The sequence below is a fragment of the Dipodomys merriami genome, unplaced genomic scaffold (assembly GCF_024711535.1).
Source record: "Dipodomys merriami isolate MVZ:Mamm:240054 unplaced genomic scaffold, mDipMer1.0.p SCAF_4, whole genome shotgun sequence".
Taxonomy (NCBI): Eukaryota; Metazoa; Chordata; class Mammalia; order Rodentia; family Heteromyidae; genus Dipodomys; species Dipodomys merriami.
The window spans coordinates 73,366,946-73,382,734 of NW_027205603.1; the positions used below are offsets into that span (position 1 = coordinate 73,366,946).

The window sequence follows — 15,789 nt, forward strand, 5'->3', positions numbered from 1 at the left end:
TTCCTCTTTCTTTTTCATTTCTTTTTTTTTTCCTATCATTTTCTATTCTCTTCTTTCTTTCTTTTTTTCTAAGTATTGCCTTTAAGCATGCACTGTCAAATATCTGTCTCCTCACCCCAAAAACATGTTGGCAAGACACTCTTTCTAATCATTTTGAGTATTTAAAAATATGATGTCCTAGTCCAGTTTTAAGTGTTCTCTTATTTCCATTTACCCATTCACTCAAAATGCCTGTTTGAGGTGAGAGAAACTTTGAGAATAGGAAGAGGCACTTTAGAATTTGGAACAGTGAAGATAACTTTGAGGGTCTATCCTTTGGCCTGCAGATTGGCTGTGAACAGGACAAAGAAAGGAAATCTCAGGCTCTTCCATTTTGCATCCATATCCTTGGTCCAGAACTATTTTCTCCTGCAATAATTTTACAGTAATCTTAGAATTCAGGAGGGATTAGCCTATTTAGCAGGTGTCAGCTATGGACATAATTGAGATAGAAGAGTCAAATGATAAGTTCTCGATGTGGTCTTCTTTTGTCCAGGTCTATGGAATGAGTTTGACATTGTCTCCCTTTATCAAGGTTTGCAGTAACAATGAGAAACCATGACAAAAATTTAGCTTTATACTACTTCAGTCAGACATTTGCTTATATTGTTTTCCATGTAAGGAAGGATGCTGTAATAAGAATGTTGGAAATTCTTATAAGTCTCCTCCAGAAAGAAGCAACCTTTTATTAGTCAATTTGTGTGAACATCTTATTTATATCATCAGATTTCAGACAATAGTTTCATCTGAGTTTTCCAATATATTTCACTAAAAGAAACCCTTATTATTTATAAAGCAGTCCATTGAATGCATTATATACTAATCATATTCAGGAACATGATCATGTAATCCAGAAGGCCAATATTCCATTTTCACTTCTGTTGGGAAGAGTATACTCTATTAAAGAAGGCATTGCTGGCTACAGTGAAATAGGTAGAGGACACAGAAAACCAGAACAAAAGGAAGAGAAAAGTAGGTAATATATCTAGGCATAAGAGCCTCTTGAGACCCAGATTAAAAAAACAATATGAAGAAACCTTTGGCTGGTCACAGATAAAACGAACTGTAATCCACTTCTAAATGTATCATATTTTATTGAAGAGTACTGGGGGATTGAATTTAGAACCTTATGCTTGCTGGTCAAGCTCTCTGCCACTTGTGCTATGTCCTCAATCTCCATTTTTAAATGTAAACTACAAATTCCACTATCTATATGAGCTTTAAGAGAGAAAGGCAAGCTACTATTCAGGGCAGAATTCTTTAGAGACCAAGTATTTTTAGAAAAGAGGTACATCACTTTGTCTTCCATATTGAGAGCAGAGCCGAATAGGAACGAGAGACCTTATAAGGTTCCCCTCCCCCACTCTAGTAATTGTGGTCAGAGACACTGGTGGCTGTTACAAGGATGTCTGGAATGGAAGAAATAAGAAATGGTTGGGTTCCATATGTTTCAAAGGGAGAGCTAAAGAGTTTTTCTGAGGCATCAGTTACAGCACATAAGTGAAGAAAGAGTCTAGAATGCTTGAAAGAATGTGGTCTGATTTACTGAAATACTGACAATGATACTCACAGTGGTGGAGAAGGTCTGTAATAGAAGCAGATATGGTTCGATGTGGGAGTGTAACTAAGCTTGGACAGGTTAATTTTGAGAGGCTTATTCAACATCTAGAGGGTGATGTTGAGTAGGATTTGAAAGGTGTAAGTCCGACTGTGAAAAATGCAGCTAGATACATAAATTTGAGAAATATTATTGCAAGTGTTAAAGTTTGAAACTGAATAAAAATCATCTGCTGAGTAAATAAAATTAAGAAAAGACAGTATCCAAGGCATAGTACATAGTTTGGAACACTCAGTCATGTAAGGGGATGAAGAGAAAGTAGGAAGATAGACAAAATTGACTCTGAATTGAATATTTACTAAGATGAAATGTAAAAAAGCACATATAATTTAGACTTATCAAACTTATTATTTTTGCCTAAAATGCTAAATAATTAAAAACTAAACTATTTAACTAAACTTTAATTACAAATGATAAATGGCATGGATTAGATATTTTATCACAAAATAATGCTTTCATTTTAATCTGACTCAGTTTTGCTCTTACAAATAATCCCTCTCTCATCTCTCAGTCCACAGGAGTATTTCAATAACATTTATATTTTAAAAAATGACATTCACCAATGAATACTAAATCCTCATACTCAAGAAATATTTCTGTGGCTGCTACAGAGATAGGAGAATTAATTTATGTCCAACTGTCTTGCTTAAAAAAAATCTGAAAACTCAAAATGACTTAGAACTCACTGCTTGACACTTAGGAAGAGAACTTTTCTTGTTTTATCCTAAGTCTCATATCTCTTTTAAGTTCTTCTGGGATTCACTGGCTGTTTTAGTGCTGGCAAATATAGAAGCAAGGATTTATAAAGTAGGAATGCAACTCAGAAAGTAGCTTAAAAAGATATGTCAAAAACATTATCTCTCTGCTTTGAAAATGCATAATTTCTTATAATAAGGTGGAGAATGTATTCACCAAGCTTCCAAGGAGACAGAATTTCTGTTGAAAACCTGTGGTTTCTATTCATGGATTTCCAAAATATCATTGGAAATTGCTAGTTCGTGCTTTTCTTTCTAAATGAATGGTGCTTTCTGCCTAAGAAAAAGGAAGAGTTCAATTATTTATTTTTTTGTTTGTGTTGTACAGTCCTTGTGGCTTGAACTCATTGTTAGGGCATTGTTCCTGAATTCTTTTTTCACTCAAAGCCAGTACTCTACCACCTGAGCCATAGCTCTACTTTCAGCTTTTTTGGTGGTAAATTGGAGATGTGTCTCATGAACTTCTCTGCCCAGGTCTCAGCCTCCTGAATATCTAGAATTGGTGGCATGCATCATCAATGCCCTAATGAACTCCTCATTCTTAGGGAAACATACAGTACAGTGAAGTAAGTTTCATGTTAACTACAGTGTTACGCATGAGAGAGATGTTGAACACATGTGAGCGAAAGTATAGAACAGAGTAAGGAGAATTGATTACAGAGAGGGAAAAATACTTAGTGAAGAGAGGATTCTATGTAGAAGTCTGTGGGAAACAGAGATGGAGAAAAATAGTGGAAATGATAGTGACAATGATGATAATGATTCTATGAATTTTACATGTGACAATACTTTTAATGGGGCATTAAGAAAAGAATTGACCCCATTCTGTTAATGTATAAAGCTTCTACATCTCAAATAAAAAGAAAAGACAAATGACTATAATATTTATAATTGCTATAGTACTATCAATGGTTAAATTATTAGCAAAATTGTAATATGTCATATTTATCATATTGAGGGGAAGCATGTTAAGATACAGGCATTATATAATTGCCAAGTAAATAGGTCACTGAGATTAACACAGTTTGGGGAAAATTATGCCATGCAAGAAAAAATACTATAGCTAAACTATTTGTGACAATAGATCATATTTAAGCAGTGTGTCCATGAAAGGGCTGTCTGTGTAGGCTAATGTCAATTTTCAATAGAATTATTCTTGAATTGTTTGGAGCTGTTGTGATTAGGTACCAAAATATTTATCTGTAATTATTTCTCACAAAAAACACCTGCCCGTTATGGGAATAGAGTGTTTTCATTAGCTCTTAATGTATTTTAGTTACTTTGTTGCTCCTTTGGACATTTGAGTTTCTGAACCCTACTGAACACATTGGGCATCTGTTTGTGACTCCAATCCATCAAAACTGTCATCTCTTGCCAGTTGGCTTCACACGGAAGACATACGTAGACAGATGAATTGAGTTGTACACAAATGTTAAAAAGAGATTTTTCTGGCTCTGTGCTGAACTCAGAGAAAATGGTAAAAAGTCTTACTGACATTCACTAGATAAAGATAGATACAGACTGCAGTTATCAAGTTCATAACTAAGTGACTGTGAGCAAATTTACCAAATAATCACCGACTTAATTCCACTACTAAGAGTCTCAGAAATCCATGAATCTGGTAAAGCAAGTAAAAAAAAATTTAAAAAGCAAGTGAGAAAAATGAATTATTCATAGATTTTTTAAAGGAAAAAGCCAAGAAACAGTGCTCAGAATACGTGAGGGGTAGCTAATGGGGATAAAATCTTTTGGCAAAAAATGAGGCAGACTGTCTCCGCCACTTGGAGTTGGCCCTCAGGATGAACAGAATATGGGGCGACAGAGATAAATGGGTTTCCCAGAACCTCAAAGGAAAATCTCTCTGGTAGGTCAAATACACAATTTATCTTGCACATAGTTTTAATGGTCACAGAAAAAATCTTAGTGACTAGAAATTATCTGGAGTTTTACTGAATGTTAAAGGATTCTGTCATTTGAGGGGTCAGGGATGGCTCTTTTTAGCATTGCTAAAAAAGAAATCTAGGGCTCCATTAGTCCCTTCAAGTAAATAACTAGTGAAAGAATCATATCCAAGTTTCAAGAGATACAAATGCTCAGAGTGAGGTGAGGAGATAAACAAAATCTAAATGCTATTATGACAGTGCATTTCTCCTCCTTTTCCCAAATTTCCGAGTGCTTTGACTAATAGAACAGATTCCTGGACACATTTAAACTATAAAAAACCAAAGAATTCCATGGAGAAAGATGCTGAGAATACTTAGAGAAGAGGATCACAGATACTGATCATGCAGCTTCTATTGTTCAGGAAACAAACAACAACAACAACCAAGCTAGATATGGGGATAGTGTGGACATGAGAACAGTGTCCGAGAGAGAAGCTGTTATGAGTGGGAAACTGGTGAGAAAAGGAAGAGGTCTTTGGGGAAGTTCTCTTTCAACACTGAAAATCCTTATGTAGACCCATTAAAGGAATGTTAGAATAACCAACAATTCCACCTCCAATAACTAGCGAAACACTATTTCTCATGGCTTTAGGATGCTTCTATAAAGAAGACACACAGTTTGGCTTTACATACTAAAAGATATATTCAAGTTGTATCCTCAGTTCCTGTAAAGAAGTTATTCCACAAAATATATATACATATATGGAATATATGTACATATTCTATAGTTACTATATTATTATACTATGAATATATCATTCTACTATATATATATGTTTCTTCATGGAGTTTTGAAACAATTCCTAAGGCAGGGGTATTCCAAACGAAATAAATGTCCCCAAGAGTCACTCTTCCCTAAATTGGGAATTAGTCCTACTTGTAAAGCAATCATGCTTCTCTAGATCCTCCAAGTATTCATCAAGACCTCTTTTCCTATCCTACACACAATCTCAATGAATGATTGCTATTTCCTTCCACCTCAAACAAATTTTGTTTCGATATTCTAATATAGCCCAAAATTGGGAGAGAAAACTATGATTTAAGGAACAGGCTTCAGGACAGAGCGGTATCTAAAAACTATGCATTACTATTTTTCTCTTTTTATTTGACTATTTTGTTATCATTTAAAATATTTTTTAAAAGTAATCTCATAGTCATTTGTATTGACTACAGCCTCTTAAACTGATAACATTTGAAGATGGGAAAGAGACACTAAATTGATGAAGTTCAGTTTGCTGTTCTCCAAAATGCTCAGGGCAGAATGCTTGCCTAGAATTGAGCACTGAGTCTGACACCTACCACTGTAAAAACAACCATAAAAACAAATCACCTGCCTGGTGCTGGTGGCTCACACCTGTAATCTTAACTACTCAGGAGGCTGAGATCTGAGGATAGTGGTTCAATGCCAACCCCGGGCAGTAAAGTCCTTGAGACTCTTACCTCCAATAAACCACTAAAAAATCGGAAGTGGTGCTGTGGCTCAAGTGAGCTGAAGAGCTGAGGGATAACGCCCAAGCCCAGAGTTCAAGCCCCACCACCACCCCCCCATCACCTAATTACTGCTTAAAAACTATTTTAAAATGTCATGCTTACATCTCATTCCAAAATTTATTTATGCTACTTTAATAAATAGATATGCTGTATAACCAGATATTAGAGCTAAAAGAGAAATGGATTTAATAACACTAATTTCTACTCTGGCTATTCCAAATAATGACTACCCTCTCCAATCATTTCTGTTGAATCTACAGTTATACTCATTAAAATTAGAGTTTTAAGTATGGCCATCCTTCTTGTCAACCTAAATTCAACTTCTTGAAAATATACAAAGTTATATAATCCTAAACATTGTATATCACAAACATACAAATATATGCACACAGGTAAACACTCATTTTTTTCTTCCTTTGGCTGGAGAGTTTATGTCAGGGATTGGCACTTACATCAACTCTATCATTTGAGCCACACCCTTAGTCCTTTCTTTTTAATTCTTTTTAGAGAATATTTTGCATTTTTCCCCAGGCTAATTTCAAACTGAGATGCTCCTGACCACCACATCTTAAGAAAGTGGAATGACAAGGATGAACTAGCACACACTACCATGCTACTTTTTGTGTGTGGCTATGTTTTAACGTGAAAATAATAATTGAACAAGAAAATAGCAAATTATACTTTCAAACCTTATGCATTTTAAACATATAAGTGCTTTAGCTTAAATTTGCTTTATTTACTTTTTTTATAAACAGAATAATATAGGAATAATAAACTGCACTTTTATATACAAAACTTTAAAATTGCATGTATACATATAACTAAGCATATTAAAGGACATTTCCACCAGCAACCAATATTTACCATCTTTTAATAGGAACTCTTATTGAAAGGAAACTATTGGAAGTAGAAGTGTGGCTCTGGAAGTACAACACTAGTTTTGAACAAAAAGCCAAGCAAAAATATGATGGCTCTGAGAATCAGCACACACGCACACACACACACACACACACACACACACACACACACACACACACACACACACACACAGACACACAAACAAGCTATTAAGTTGTTTCTAAAATGTGAAAAGGGGAGTTAAGTTTGTATTACTAGATTTGTATGATGGATAATACTGAGAGACACTTTAAGATGAGAATCACAATAGTCCAGGAACATTGAACAACTTCCCATGGCTTCAAGTAGGTAAAGATGCTGGTCATATCTCTTGTGCACCTTGGTACTTACCTCCACATCTTGGAATAGGTCCACTCCACATTACTTTTCCATCCATAAGGATGCAAGTAATTGTCTCTGTTCCCTGGGTTTTAATAAATCCTTCTTCACAAATGACTGAAATTGAACTCCCCAGTTGAAAGTTGTCCCCAAATCGCCGAGCATTGATTGGAATTCCAGGATCAGGACACTCGTTATGGCCAAATGCTTTAGAAAGACAAATAAAAACACCCAAGCATTATGAAGGTGAGGGATGTCCACATATTTTTGGAAGAAGAAATAGTGATTCTTAAAAAACAAAAGAAAACCAAAAACCAAAAACCAAAAAAAAATGTGTGTTTACTTCTAAGAAAGTGTTTTATTTATTCATTGTTTCAAGATATAAAGAGTTTACTATGAACATTTCTACTTTGTCTACTTTTAATGGGTGTGATTGAGTTGAAATATGAATTATAGTGAAATTATTCACTTTATAACTTTTGATATGAATTAAACTCCATTATTTCTATTTATTTATGAATTTCATTAGACTTGCTCTATGTAAAACTCCCATTATAATAAGCTGCTTAGTATTCCAGCTGCTTAGAATTATAATTAATGTGAATTTTGAGCAGGTTGATTTTATTTTATTGAAACTCCTATTGTTCACTTTGTGGGCAATGGGAAGAAAAAAAAATTCCTTGTGAGAAATAAAGGGAAATGTTTCGGGATACTATGAAGTTCTTGCTTCTTTATGAATTTCTATAACATTTTCTTTCTGCCATGCAGGAAAAGAAAAGAGTTAATTTCTGTAATTCTCACGTTCTGGACACAATGATAAGTTGTTATCACACCTGACATTTAGTAACACTTGTGAGCAAATTGTCACTGGCTGCTATGGTCTTTACTACTATCAAAAGCAGTGTTAAGCTTAGCAAAAGTCAACTCGCTGGCCTCCAGTTATATAAATAAAACTTGATAGGCTTGGAATGTATCCCTTGTTATGGCTTCTAAATTCTCCTTAACACTATGTTGTACATGGGTGATGTATTTATGCCTCTCAGAATGACCTTATTTTACCTTATTTTGCCCATGGTGCATGTTCAGTCCAGGTAATTCAAATAACAAATGTATAAATACAGTGTGTTTATTTGAACAAGTTACAGAAGGTTAAGCTTACCTATTTTCCTCTTCATCCATCTGCTTTTCTTTATATGTGTTGTAAAATTTTAATTTAGAATGCTATAAATCAAAGAACATTTTCCTTCATAGCAAACCAATAGATTCTAAAAATGTAAAGTAGATTTTATGAGATGTATATGATTTAATATTAGATTCACACTCTACATCAGTGTAGGCAATATTTAATTTATTTGAATAACTTTAAATTCAAATGTTGATATGCTGAAAAATTCTATCAATTAATTTATCATTATAAGCCAAACTAAACCAAGGACAAAGGTAAATATTGAAATACATAAAATGTATTTAGATGTACTTATATCTAATGTTTGTTTTATCATCTGCATTTAACAACTCAATTTTGAAAACTAGGTTTTGCTGGTGGCTCATGCCTGTAATCCTAGCTACTCAGGAGGCTGAGATCTGAAGATGGTGGTTCAAAGCAAGCCCAGTTAATAACAGAAAAAGCCAGAAATGGTACTGTGGCTCAAGTGGTAAAGTGCTAGTCTTGAGCAAAAGGTGCTGAGTGACAGCACCCATGCCCAGAGTTCGAAGTCCAGGACTGGAAAAAAAAAAAAGCATTTTTTAAATTGTGAAAATACCATTCAGAGGGGTTACAATTGCATGGGCAAGGTAATGAGTACATTTCTTATCAAGCATTGTTGCCTCCTCCTTTGTTTCCCCTTCCCATCCCTTCCATCTTCCCCTCCACCCGCTTCCCACACGCCAAAGTTGAAAAGTTCGTTTTTCGACATAATGTCTTATATATCTCATTGTTGCAATGGATCCATCTTCCTCTCCACAAATTATATCTATACAGCTAGAGAAGTTGAGAATTTCTTCATGTGTTTATTGGCCATTCTTATTTCAGAGAAGTCTCGCTTTAAGTCTTTAGCCCACTTATTAATCGACAGTTGTTTCCTTGAGAATTTGTTGTTGGGGGATTTAATTTTTTGAGTTCTAAATATATTTTGGATATCAAACCCTTTTTCGTTGTATGCTTAGTGAAGATCTATTCCGTGGGCTTTCTATTGATCTTGCTAGCTATGTCCTTTGCCATATAGAAGCTCTGAAATTTCATACAATCCCATTTGTCCAATCTTTCTTTGAATTGTTGTGTTTCTGGGTCTTCATTAAGAAAATTTCTGCTTCAATACATAATACTCAACTTATATTTTGTCAGAAAAGAGAACATACTTAGGACAAATTAAACAAACTTTCACATATGATCAATTAAATAATTTATTATAGAAGCAGAACAATGTACATAAGACCTGAAAAAATAATAAATTTAAGACAAAATTATAGTTATAGATGCACATATGTATCTTACTTTGATACATATATAAAATAATGTTGGAGAAATTTCAGATACAGAGATCATTCTCCACAAAAGTCTTTGTAATACATATCACAGCAAATTTGACTGAGTGTATTTGAAACTCTGAAGAGTCAGTGTTCACCATTGGTGTCACTTTGATTGAACAATAACTATAGTTTGCTACTATTTGCCAAAGCTCTGCATTGAACAATGAGGATGGGAGCAAAGGGTGAAATTCCATTTTAAAGGGCAACACCAAGAGAGAAATAAAGTCCTAGGACTGTACCACTACCACACTTAGCTATTATCTAATCAGGAAGGTCAATATGTAACAGCAAAAACTGTTCCAAAGGAAAGAAGAAGTAAGCATAATAGACCACTAGGATTTTTTTTTTCCTTTAGCTGATTCTTTCTTCTTTCTTTTTTTTTCTTTTTTCTTTTGTTGGTCATGGGGCTTGAACTCAAGTGTCTGGATGCTGTCCTTTATGCCCCTCAGCTCTTCAACTCAAGATGAGCATTATACCACTTGAATCACAGCACCATTTTCGGTTTTCTGGTGGTTAATTGGAGATAAATGTCTCATGGATTTTCCTGCCTGAGCTGACTTTGAACTGTGATCCTCAGATCTCAGCCTACTGAGTAGCTAGGATTACAGGCGTGAGCCACCGGCTGACTTTTTTTCTACAATTATAAGAACATTTTTTCCCTTTCAGACAAAGAATATTCATCATTTGGAAATGCAAAAATGAGTGTATGATATGAATAACTAACCACCTCCACAAAGACTGCCCACATCCAGAGAAATAAAATAAACACAGCATAACAAAAATGTGATGATAAAATTTAAAAGTCAGCCTAACAATAATAGTTTATGTTGATAATCCATTTACTAGAAATCCTGTACTCTGTACTAAATTTTCTCTATCCTTCAAGAAACACAACCTAGTTTAAGTACTGTGAATAGTTTTATTACTGCTGTTCTGCTATCAAACCTAAAAGTGTAGCAAAGACGAGATTCAGAGATAGGATAACTTGACTTTAGAGATGACATTTTCAGTAACTAAGGCATCCTCCCCCAGGGTGGCTTTGTTAGGTCAGGTCAGTGGTCTTCTGCCTCTAAATTAATGATTTCCTTCTCAAAATGTTTTTGAAGACCTGTGATTTCTTCCTCCCTCTCCCCATTGGAAGTATAACTCTGTGCTGTCAATATTTACTTAAAGTGTCCTAATGATTTGTGAACAGCTTGAAAAAAAGAACTATTTTCTTTGTATACTTGCATATAAATAACAGCCAAATCTGTGATGTATAGCAGGCTAGAGTATATGACAAGTCTTAATAGAATAAGCTGATATATTAATGGTATTGGAAACGCATCTCGTTAATACCCAGCATCCTTGACAAAGAGAAATGGCAGAGTAAGGAGTGAAATGCAGTTGGAAATCAGAATTAAATGACCCCCCCTTGGAAAAACTAGGTTATGGCTTGCAAATATATATATATATATATATATATATATATATATATATATATATATATATAGCATAGAGTTGATTTGTATTATGTTTTTTTTCCAGTTGTACTTGTAGAGGAAGTATGTTACATGGAAAAAATAAAAAAGCAAAAACTTACTATTGTAAGTGATGTTAAAGCCACGTCCTGACATGGAGTGGTCGGCTTGAAATTCCAATCTCAGTATATGACTATTACTTGTAAGGTGAGAAGGCACTTCAGCCCCAGTAAATGTCCCAAGAATCGGGGAATCCGGAGAGTCTCCGTCTTTAACAGCAAGGAAGTCAAACTGAGATTCCAGATCAAAGTCATTGAAAGAAAGGTGTATTCGACTTCCTGGATCGGAGATTATTGTCCAGATGCAATTTAAATTATTTCCATATCCTTCTGGGTAATCAGGAGAAAGAACTGTTCCCATTGGTGCAGTGAAGTTGGAGAGACAAGGAACTGGCAAAATAGGAAGATTATAAAGTACAATGAATATTTAAAAGTAACATGGTTTACCTTATTTTGTCATATTCTTCAATTTGGCCCATAATCAGCACTTTGGTAAAATACATGAATAAAAAATTAATTAATTAATTAATTAAATAAATAAATAAATACAGTGTAAAATATTCTACAAAAAGGAAGAAAATGTTCCCATCTTTACTTTTGTGAAAATATCCATTTGAGTGAATAGAAAATTGCCTGAGAAATTTAGTGAAGCACACTTATGAAAGTATCTGGTGGTATTTTCAAAGACAATTTAATAACAAAAAGTCTGATTTACTTTAACTGGATTAATTCTTCGTAGGATTCATAATTACAATAGTATTATTGGGAAGTAGTGAATTATAGGAGGAGAAGCCTAATTGGAAGAATTAGGACATGTGGGTTACACCCTTGCTACATCTTGTGCTGGCTCTCAACTGTCTATCTGCTCACTGGGCCAGAAAGACTAGGCCAGATGTGAACCACTCTATGTCTCCCTCCTCACAATGTTGGACTGATACCTCTGAAACCATGAGCTACAATAAATAATTCCTAACTTTGATTTTCTCCTGTCTTTGGTCACATCAATGAGAGAACTACACAATACATTAATTCTCTTTTGTCTTTATATTTTAGAAAATGGTGGGGATTTTACTGGACTACACATCTCTATTTTGTGTATTAGAAAAAAACTGACTTAAGACTACATATTTAAATACATGCAACTATAAGTGGAGAAAAGCATTAATTTAATTTGATATCTTATTGGTTCTACTATACTATAAAGTTATTAGCTCATATATATATATATATATATATAAACGCCATACAGAAAGTAATAAAGTTAATGAAATAATTGAAAAATGAATTTTTGTATTTTTTTTGTTGGTCTTGGGCCTTGAACTCTGGGCATGGGCAATGTCCCTCAGCTATTCAGGGCAAGGCTAGTGCTCTACCACTTGAGCCACATCACGACTTCTGGCTTTTTCTGCTTCTGTGGTGCTGAGGAGTTGAATCCAGGGCCTCATGCATGCAAGGCAAGCGCTCTATGAGTGAACCACGTTCCCAGACCTGATATTTTGTATTTTACAATACATAATCATTATGTAATTATTTATATTAGTAAGTATATTATACTTATTATTATTATAGCATTATTAACATATATTGTATATTACATATAATATTGCATATTTATATCCAATAATACAATATATAAATATATTAAAATATTAATATGCTATATTTAATTATATAATTATTACATGATTATAGTTATTACATAATTACTAACGCAGGATGCTAAGGTTCAGAGAAAATTCAGAATATAGGTGGAAGCTATGTGTCTTATCATAAACATGAAATATTCTTATAGATACAACCAAATAAGCTGATGAATTATCTTTTAGATATTACTGGAAGAACACACAAATAAGAGTCTTTAATCACAAGACAATTTAGTCTTACTCTCACCCTTGTTTCATTTGTAATGTTAAAACAAATGAATTAACTTTTACCTACAGCCTTTAGAAAATGCAAGAGTAAGAATTAGGAAAGAAAATGGTTTATCACTGAAAAGGAAATTAAACTTGAAATGTTAATATCTTTTCTTCTGATGTTTTCACAGATTTTTAAGAAAAGTAATTGACACAATTTTGAAATATATTTAATTGCCTTATATTAAATATGAAGATTTGTTTCAAATAACTAGCAATAAGTCATATTAAAATGATCACTTATAATCAATCAGAAGAGGGTACAGTTGGGAAGGGGGAAAACAGGAGAGAGTGAAAGAAAAGTTGACATTGATCAAGGTATGTTGTGCTTTCACACCTGACTTATGGAATTGTGACCTCTTTGTATAACTATTTAATTATAAAATTGAAAGTATAAATAAATTTAAAAAATAATCAGTCTTGGTGTGATGGTGCATGCCTGTAATCTGAACTACTCATGGCAGAAGTAGAATTGTAGTCAATAGGTCACTCTGAACAAAGCACAACCTTTTTTTTTGTGAATTTTTTATATTATGAAAATACCGTACAGAGGGGTTACAATTACATGAGCAAGGTAATGAGTACATTTCTTACAAGCATTGCTAACCAAATAAACAACTACAACAAACCCTAAGGAAAAAGACTGAGGTTATGGTTCAATTAGAAAGGAACATGTCCAACAAGAGAATGGCACCAAGTTCAAATTTGAGTAGTACTAAAAAAAACAAAAAAATAATAATCTCCATTTTTGGGTAAAGTTACCACATACAACAGCCTTATCATTTATACAAGTATATCTTTCTATCAGAGTTTAGGTTTATGATTATAAATATATATTATTATTTATTCTTCTGAATAAATTAACTTGCAAATATTTTTAAATAATTGCTTATAGAAAAACATTAATTGCTAAATTTTATTACACTTTAGGACATTGGGCATATCTAATTTATATATATTTAAAGATGTTCCCTTGAGATTCAAGAATTTTTAAAATTTGCTTTTCACTAAAAATATATGTTTTATTAGATGTGTTCTAGTGAGTATTAAAACACTTTTTAAAGCATTTCTATCCTTAAGCTGGGTTCAACAGGAGAATGTGTTCTTAGCCTTCTCAATATCCTGGTTTTTATCTATTGGCAGCACCTCAATTTTTTCATATTTGATGTTGATATATTACATTAATAGATTCCAAATATTAAATACTATATAGTCTTTCTGTTGTCATTGTTAGTTATGGGACTTGAACTTGGTCTGCCACTTGAGACACAACACTACTTCTGGGGTTTGAGTGGATAATTAGAGATGAGATTCTCAAGGGGACTTTTCTGCCCAAGCTGACTCAGAACATTGATCCTCAGATCTCAGCCTCCTAAGTAGCTATGATTACAGGTGTGAGCCACTACACCCAGCTAATACTGTAGAACACTTTTTTGGAATAGCTAGAACAAAAGAACTTTAAGTAAAGCCTTTGAATTTATTATTAAGTTTCAGATATTAAACAGAGTCAAAGAAGATTCTTCTATCTTGTTCTTTCACAGCAGGAACCTCACAAAGTGATCCAGTTTATGGAAAGAAACTAGCCTAAATTGAAAAAGATCGAATAAGTGTCTTCAAACTCTTCCTCTCCTAGAATTTCTGAAAAGTAAATGTAATAAAACAGGGATTTTTTCCCGATTAAAATATAATACCTATTTTATTGTAATATAATGAAGATAAAATTAAAATAATTAAAACTAAGTATATCAATAGGTAATAGAAGCTGTGTTTTACTTTTAGTTAAACATGAAGACCTTAATGTATTTTTGCAAATATGGTTCTTTTTATCCAAGCATATCAGCTAAACAATGAATTTTATTATGTACAAGATAAAAATGTTACTTTATATACATGCAAAAATAAATTAATGTGGGGCTGGGAAGGTGGCTCAGTGCTAGAGTGCTTGCCTAGCATACATGAGGGCCTGGGTTCTATTCCTCAGTACCACAAAAGCAGAAAAAAGTCAGAAGTGGCGCTGTGGCTCAAGTGATAGAGGGCTAGTCTCGATCTGAATTGCTGAAGGACAGCACCCAGGCCCAGAGTTCAGGCCCCACAATGGACAAAAAAAAATGTGTTATACATGGAGTATAAGCTTCAAATATTTTAGGTGCATTTTATTGTGAATAAGCATAAACTATCTTGTTAAATGTATCTATTAGAGTTGGCTTCAATGCATAATTTTCATAAGCATGCTATCTATAAATTATAAAAAGCCACCAAATTAAGTGTTATAAGAACATGTGTAATATATATTTTGCAATTACCAAGTGAACTATGTTAACTTTATTTAAATCTATAATGAAATTTATAAGCGCACTTGTTAAAGATAGTATCGCAGAATGCTACTCATCCAGAAATAATTACATGGTTCCAGCATTTTGCAATTAATTACAAAAGCAATTACATGCAAGGACAGGGTAGCATATGCCATCTAGAAGCAAAACATTTGGTACTCACAGATACAGATGGGTATGTTTGCAGACCATTGGTTATTCTCTTGACAAACAATGGATTTCTCTCCAATTAATTCAAACCCAAACTGGCATTCAAACCTTAAAACATCACGATTAGAAAAACCATCGCCTTCTCTAATTCCATATAAGGGTGTTCCAGGATCACCACAACTTTCCTTCTCAATTTCTGTAAAGACAGAACATAAAAGTTACCTTCCAATATATGAAGCTAGGTGCTAAATAAGAAGTTAGTA

The 15,789-nt window shown here is 33.6% G+C and overlaps 1 protein-coding gene across 4 annotated transcripts in view; it reads right to left on the reverse strand.

The window, feature by feature from the left end:
* Csmd3 (CUB and Sushi multiple domains 3) overlaps positions 1-15,789 on the reverse strand; it is a 928,259-nt gene that overhangs the window by 357,618 nt on the left and 554,852 nt on the right. For all 4 annotated transcript variants that reach the window (XM_069991287.1, XM_069991286.1, XM_069991285.1 and 1 more), the window contains 3 exons: positions 15,540-15,722; positions 11,194-11,520; positions 7,095-7,289 (listed from right to left, as the gene is read on the reverse strand). In XM_069991287.1, coding sequence (XP_069847388.1) covers positions 7,095-7,289; positions 11,194-11,520; positions 15,540-15,722 — 705 coding nt within the window. The remainder of the gene's footprint in view (positions 1-7,094; positions 7,290-11,193; positions 11,521-15,539; positions 15,723-15,789) is intronic.